This window comes from Eurytemora carolleeae, unplaced genomic scaffold, assembly GCF_000591075.1.
Source record: "Eurytemora carolleeae unplaced genomic scaffold, Eaff_2.0 scaffold2685, whole genome shotgun sequence".
Classification (NCBI taxonomy): Eukaryota; Metazoa; Arthropoda; class Copepoda; order Calanoida; family Temoridae; genus Eurytemora; species Eurytemora carolleeae.
In genome coordinates, this window is record NW_019398569.1 from 962 (window position 1) to 8,250 (window position 7,289).

A 7,289-nucleotide genomic window follows, 5' to 3' on the forward strand; every position below is an offset into this window, starting at 1 on the left:
GTAAGTAATTTTTTAATTTTTATCGGAGTAATTTAAAGTGACCCTCCATGCAAAGATGGTATGCAAAGATTTTGTCCTTTTATCCGGGGTATAATGTGGTTGTTTCTAATAATTCACTTGCTTTCCCTGCAGTAGCAATGCGTGAGTAACTTTAGTAGACAAAACGCAATAATTAATTTAACTATTCAAAATTACAAACATTGATATATACTTTCCGTACTTGATCAGACAAAGCCTTTAAGGCACCGTTGTAAATCCAGCATTGCCATCTTCGTATTGCGGGGCACTTGAAATTATGCTTACTAGTCTCTTTAAGCTAAAACAGCTTACTGCTCTATGGTTAATTACTAATTTTTCTTTCTTGGTGCATGAAGAGCAGGGACGGATACAGGATTTAAGTGAGGGGCGCCGTGACAAACTCCTGAAAGACAAACTCCTGAAAGACAAACTCCTGAAAGACAAACTCCGGAAAGACAAACTCCTGAAAAGACAAACTCCTGAAAGACAAACTCCTGACGAGACAAACTCCTGACGAGACAAACTCCTGACGAGACAAACTCCTGAAAATAAAAAAATAAACAATATATATATTTAATCTAATTATACAATTACTAATGTACCAATTACATAAAGATTATACACAGATAAGTTTATACATAAGCTACATCTATAGAACTGGAACATTGCCAAGTAGGAACCCGGCTAAACGTTTTAGGTTCTCAAATCTATTATTATTGTCCAAGTGACCAAGAAAGGTTTGCACTTGAGAATCTCTAGATTTCCTTCCTCCAGCTCTGCTTCTGGCATCCTCTGAGGGTAGGTTACCAAACATAATGTCCCTGAGCTTACCCTTGACAATACCATCCTCTCGACGGAACCCTTGGACAACTTTCCATACTGATGCATTTTTTTCCAATGAGGAATTCCATGCATTGTTCCATGCTTCAACAGAATTAGATGTAAACTTGGAACCATCCAAAATATCTACATGTATAGACCACATTTCATACTTAAACATGGGTGATTGTCTGGCATTACTTCGTCCCAATATTCGGCCAATCCAGGTCTTCTCTAGATAGTGTATGAATTCATTTATCTCGTCCTCATATTCTCCCCAAGACTCATCCTCAGTCATTGACTCTGTAAACTTTAATACTCCTTCCTCGTAATAATCAGCAATCTAGAAAGGTAAAAATGATAAATGCAAGTGAAAAATCACAATATATATATATATATAAACTTATATATTTTGTACGTATATCTTATGTAATTATATGTTTTGTTATTAAATATTTTCTAATTATATCTTATGTGAAAAAAGCTGATGGAAATATTATAAATACCTCAGAAACTGGCAGGTAAGCTAAGCCGTATATCATATTCAACCATAGTTGGAAGTTTACATCTTGATTGAAATGTGACGTCAGTCCTAGATTTTGAACATTGGTCCAAATGGCTTTTTTGAAGTGAAAAAAACATCAACTAACTTGCACTCCCGGAAAAACATTTTTCAAAGCTTTCTTCATACCGTTTTCAAAGTCAATTTCTAAAGCTCTCCAATAGTATTGGTTCTGTCATTGCGCTCTTAATTGTTAAAAGAAGTTTCTCGTATGAAACAGTATTCTTGTTTGTAAGGCAGGCATAGGCTGCAGGCAATATTCTCTTATCTTGGCATAGACAAAATATCACGTACACCTGTAAAAACAACAGTTGTCATAAAAGTATCATTGTGGCTATGGAAAGAAAAATTTGGTCTGAATGCTGTGATCCTAAAGGAGCAATAAGCATCTCTAAGTTATTAATTTGTTTTACCTGAGCGAAAAGAGATGGCGCTGTCTTGAAGGTGCCATCTGCAAACCAGGTTTTAGAGTTGTTCATCATCATAAGCCCATTCTCTGAGAAAAAAATCAAACCCAAAGTTTGCTCCTCTTCACTAATCCAGCCTCCAAATCGAAGAAATAGTCCCTGATCAGAGGTAAACTTCAAATCCTTAGGAAATAGTTCCAGTACTTCATCCAAGGTGTTGGGTGTCTTTGGAGTGGGATTGTTCTTCTTCCTTGCACGAACAATTGCTTGCTTAGTAGCTTGAAGGCTTGGCAAAGCATACGCAATGTTTGCATTGGTTTCATCAACTTTATTTTGAATTTCTCCAAGGTATCTTCTAGGGCCAACATTGGGGTTCTCAGCACTACGGCTTACTGCTTCATTAACAATCAATTTGGTCTTAATTGTCATTAATTCAGATCCATGATTGGTATGCGTTCCAGTTAGTGTAATGATCACATTCTCCTCATTGTTTGTAACAGCTCGAGCCTTACATTGTATTGCCTTATCCCTGTACTTTGAACAAGTCCAGTATGTTTTTGCTCCGATTTCCTTCTCCTTGGTGTAAGTATAGTTATTCTGATCAATAAGGCGCACGGATCCTGCACGAGCATTGTAATACTTTGCTGCTTGAAACATATTCAAAGTACTAAAGTTTGAGAATTTTTTCTGGAATATTTGCGGATTTTTCTTCTAAAGTTTATGAATTTTATCAAATTTCATTCAGAGAAAAATTTATGGATTAGGACAAGGATTTAAGGTGGGTCGGACACAGTATTTGGAACAGGAACAAGGAACATGAGCAATTCAAAAACAAAAAGAAATTACTAGTTATACTTAAATGCATGAAAATTAGGAACAATATTACAATTTTGATAAATGAGTATTGATTAAGGAACATTACTAGATATGAACAATATTATAACTTAAGTCTAGTTTCTTACAAATTTCTAATTCTAAATTTATCGTTAACAATAACATTTACTTGTTGTCGTTGATTTTAAAATTAAACTGAAGAAAAGAAAGTCAAGATTTTCATTAAATAAAAAAAGCTTGAAATTGAAAAACGCATACGATTTATAAAATTGGGAACATTTTTTGCCTCAATCTCACCGCCCCTGATGAAGAGCATGAAAGAGTAATCCTGTATCGTTCCGTCTGAGTGTATAAATCCGGAGATTCAATATACGTTGTCTGTTTCGCCGCCCTAAAACAGAGCCTGTATCCAGTCACGGTATGGGTGTTGTCAAATTTAAAGGACCTGGGTTGGGGTTCATTTTCGCGGTTTATCAACAATCTATTAGTCATCTCACCTCAGCGTAGATATACTTGTTCAACGCGTTTTGGTGAATTTGTGAAATTTAGGGACGTGTTAATCTAAGTGCTAAACGTCGCTATCAAAGGTTCTGTTTTGTTTAACACTTATTTAGTTGTTACATTACATGGTGTAATGTGACTCCTAAGCAGAATTAGCAAAACAAGCTCGTGAAGTCGGATAAATCGGCAGTTATTACGATTTTATTGTCAAATGCCATTTGTTATAATTTTCCTTTACAAATCGTGTCAACTTATCATTTGACAAGCATTCGTTGGGCTTATAAGTTAGCAATGTAGAACTTACCTCACGAAAAGTTATTCTTATCCAGTTCAAATAAAGGTAAAAATACTAGGGCAGACTAGGTGGGGTTAGGAACTAGCATCTTTACTAGGAAAGCTGCTTGGGTGTGAGGGGCGTTAACTTTTTCTTGGGACGGATTTCGGTTCCATAGATGATAAATTAGCTTCAACCAAATCTTACCTTTTTTTGATAAATTTGTTTTACTACTCTTTCTTGCTTAAAACCTTTTTTGGCCAATTTATAGATCAATCTTTGTTGCCAACTCTGATAATGTTTGGACCCTTTTTTGTTTAGGAACTTTTGTTGTCCAATCTCTAGACCTTTTTTGTCTAGAAGCTTCTGGCAAATTTAAAGAACTTTTTCATGGCTTCGAGGCTAAACGGACACTTTTTAAACCTTGACAGAACAAACTGTCTAAATATCTAATATTATGATTACTTATATAAACAAGTTAGTTACCAGGGGCGGCTTAAGATATTTTCTTGGGGGGGGGGGGCGTCCGGGTCCCCCTCCCCCTTAAGCCGCCTCTACCAATAACCATCGTTTCAAAAGTGGCATTTAAATACTCACAAAATCGACGAATAAAAGTGCTAACAATTGAATATTTTCCAATTGAAGAATACCAAAATCATATTAAAAAATGGTTTATTAACATAAATTGAAATAAGAATAAGAATGTTAAAATCGGCCAATAAATTCATTTAGAATTGGTCACTGGTCAGAAAATACATTTAAAACCGAACACTTTAAAAATTGTAAAATTGTATTTGTGTTTTGTGTGAGGGAAAACGAGAGGGGAATGGGGTTGCGGGGCACCCCTCTTGATAATCAAGCCTTGTCTGTGGGAACTTTAATGACTCCTGGTGAGGTGGTTTATGACCGTTCGACATTTGTAAAAATCTGCGAAAATGTTTGTTGTCGTTTTTAGATTTACGAAATGAATTTGATCTGAAACCCAATACATTAAAGTTTTCACGCCATGCAGTATAATTATTACTGTAATTAAAATTAAAAAACAATATTGATCACCAGATCAATACAAACGAATTTTTAAACACTTAAACTCGATCTGAACGTTGCATAGTTCATATTTCATTTTATAACCCTGAAGGGGGGACCCTTTTATATCCCGGCCAGGTGTAGAGGAGTTTAATCATTTTATTTTCCAATCAAACTCAAACCGATTATACAGATAGAAATTCTATCTCTTACAGAAGACCTATAAAATGTTGAAAAATAACAAACCTGACAATAATAATTCTTCACCAAGTCATTTATTTACCTTCACAAATAAAAAATGGGAAAGGAAAATAATTTTTTAAATTTGTTTATCCCTGTTATTTTACGAGATGGGTATTGACCCCTGTCTGCTGTGGGGGGGGGGGCTGTAGTTGTGTTGGATTTGGACAGTAGTGTGAGAGCTAGTGAGGGGGACAGTGCTCTGTACTCTTTGACCCCGTCAATAAGTGAATCCCCGTGTAATCTAAAGAGTTAAATTGTATTTACGACTTGCTTTTGAGCTGTGGAACTTATTGTAATATATTTTAGGTTTAAACCTAATTTAACAAACTGACTCGGAAGTATATTGATTACGTTGAGTAACCGGTATTTTCTAACTAGATGTGGTTTCAATCACTGATAATTATCATATCAGTTTTCCTTTAGCTAACTAGTATGCATGAAGGGGGGGGGGGGTCATTGTACTCATTTCATTGACCTAGAGTACTTCTGTCTTAAATTTGTGGTTAAAATCTTATCAATGTTAAAACCTGATTTGAATCGATTCTAATAAGATTAATTTAATTTCTTTTGATTGGGTTTGATTCGTAAATCAAATGATCAATGAAATGATCGGTTAAAGGAGTTTTATTCTCTTGAATGATTTATATTGTCTGTCCAATAAAATTTCAGCTCTTTGAAAGTGTGCACTGTGTAGTGTTCAGCATCCAATCCATTTAAATTTAAGTTTAAAAAAATGGATCGGCATTCCGCATTCATCTAAAAAAAAATTGCATTTTTTATAACATAATTCCAAAACGTTCTTTTTTCTCGCGATTTTTTATGTTAAAATTGTTTTTACTATACATTGATTTAATTTAATTTTAATGATTGTTTTGAGAACATGAAATTTTTTCTTGGGTTGGTTGAAATTTTGCCAGTTTGATTCAGATCTGTGGATCCGTATCATTTGTACAGCTAAAATCTATTTAAAAGGTATAAACAAATCAGTGTGTACACTGTGTGTATATTGTATTATACACCCTATATTCTATTATTTAATATATGTTAAATCTAGATGTATAATAAAGGTGTATAGAGAAGTGTTAAGCCTAAATTATTCTAATTTTACTCACTTCTGAATACAATGGAAAGGACCTTCAGTTTATGCAGTCAAAATTTCAAACAATCCTGTTCTAGTAATCCAGGAATTAATTAGTTTGTCCATTCTCTTCTTAACAATATATTGAGATGTTATACTTCATTTGCAAGTTATTTACATACTAGATTGGGAAACCAGCTTTGCTCGGAAACTAAACTTTTCTTGTGAACGAATCTTTGAAACCAAGCAGAAAACCTTTTTGTTGTTTGACCGAGTATCTCGATAAAAATCTGAAGAAAATCGGTTCAAGGGTTCTGAGTTGTGGTCAGAAATACATACAGTGAATACTACTTTATATATGTACAAAGATGGATGCTAGGTTTCCAGGGCGCTTCTAGCCCCTCTTAATAGTAATGTTCATGGCTTTTTGTTTTTGGTCTTGCTTCTGATTTTTCTATTTTCCTGAATTTTGCGGATTTTCCTTTCTCAAATCCTAACCAGTTTTTACTTGGACGGTGGTAATGCAAGGTACCACATAAAGAATTCGGGCCCGATAGCTTCAGCTATTTTACACTTTTTATTGGATACCAAAAAAGAAGTCAGACATTTTTGTTGTGTTAAGTTAATTTTTTTTTGTTTTCAGTGGATCCCTTGAACCTTGTTGATGCATTTCCGGTAAATACTTGTGTAGAATACCAAGGATCTGGATGCAATTGTATTGTATCCGTCCTATTCTATGGAAAACCTTGTCCTTGCTTATATTTAGATTAAGTTACATAATCAGATTACTGGGAACATTATCTATCTATCCTAATCCGGACTATCTTACATTCACTTTATCTACAAAATATACTTATATCATCATTTTTACATTTTTTTTATATCCAGTTTTTTTTCAGTTTCTTTGCCTTAATTTGTGTAATTTGTGTTTATTTTACGACCTAAAGTTATCTTTCATATCAAAAGTAAAATTAAAGAGAATATCATGATTGATTAAAATCTTACTTTTTTCAATCAGAGCTCCTCTTATTTAAGAGCTATTGAGTAGAACAATAAAATTCTAAATTTCTAATGTGCAATAAAATGAAAATGCTATTTTCAGATGAGCTACGAGGTCTCTAAAGTCGAATAGTATTTTCTCCTTCTGTCTAGATTGTAGAGTTATTCTTATTAATGAAGATTTTATTAACTTATTTATCTCATGCGAAATATTAAAATCTTTGTGGTTTCACAAGGGACACTTATATGAAATAAAAACTTTATCAATAATACAAACAAAAATATTTGAAGTTTACAGAACTTTTTTGGTTGAATTATCGAAGGCATATATTGCCCTGAAGAGTGCAGATTTGAATATTGCATTACTGTGGTTTTAGTGGAAACCATCTTCATTGATAAACCTGTTCTTAAATCTTAAACCACTAGGGCCGCGCGGGGGGGGGGGGGTTAAATTTAGTTAATTTGGAAACCACTATTTTTGAAAATTCCTGATCAGAAGTGTTGAAATTCTCATTTGATTATTTCATT

General features: G+C 33.9%; 1 protein-coding gene across 1 annotated transcript; it reads right to left on the reverse strand.

The window, feature by feature from the left end:
• Positions 1-567: 567 nt before the first annotated feature.
• On the reverse strand, positions 568-2,555 carry LOC111717503 (uncharacterized). The gene is made up of 3 exons (XM_023492998.1): positions 1,813-2,555; positions 1,344-1,695; positions 568-1,180 (listed from the first exon to the last, which is right to left on the reverse strand). Exons 1-2 carry the CDS (start codon positions 2,461-2,463, stop codon positions 1,540-1,542), a joined length of 807 nt encoding a protein of 268 aa, XP_023348766.1. The 5' UTR covers positions 2,464-2,555; the 3' UTR covers positions 568-1,180; positions 1,344-1,539.
• Positions 2,556-7,289: the final 4,734 nt, after the last annotated feature.

Excerpts from the sequence above, each read along its gene's own strand:
- LOC111717503 (XM_023492998.1), bottom strand. The coding sequence starts at position 2,463 with ATGTTTCAAGCAGCAAAGTATTACAATGCTCGTGCAGGATCCGTGCGC. Across the intron at positions 1,696-1,812 it reads CGCCATCTCTTTTCGCTCAG|GTGTACGTGATATTTTGTCT; the intron begins GTAAAACAAATT and ends TTGTTTTTACAG.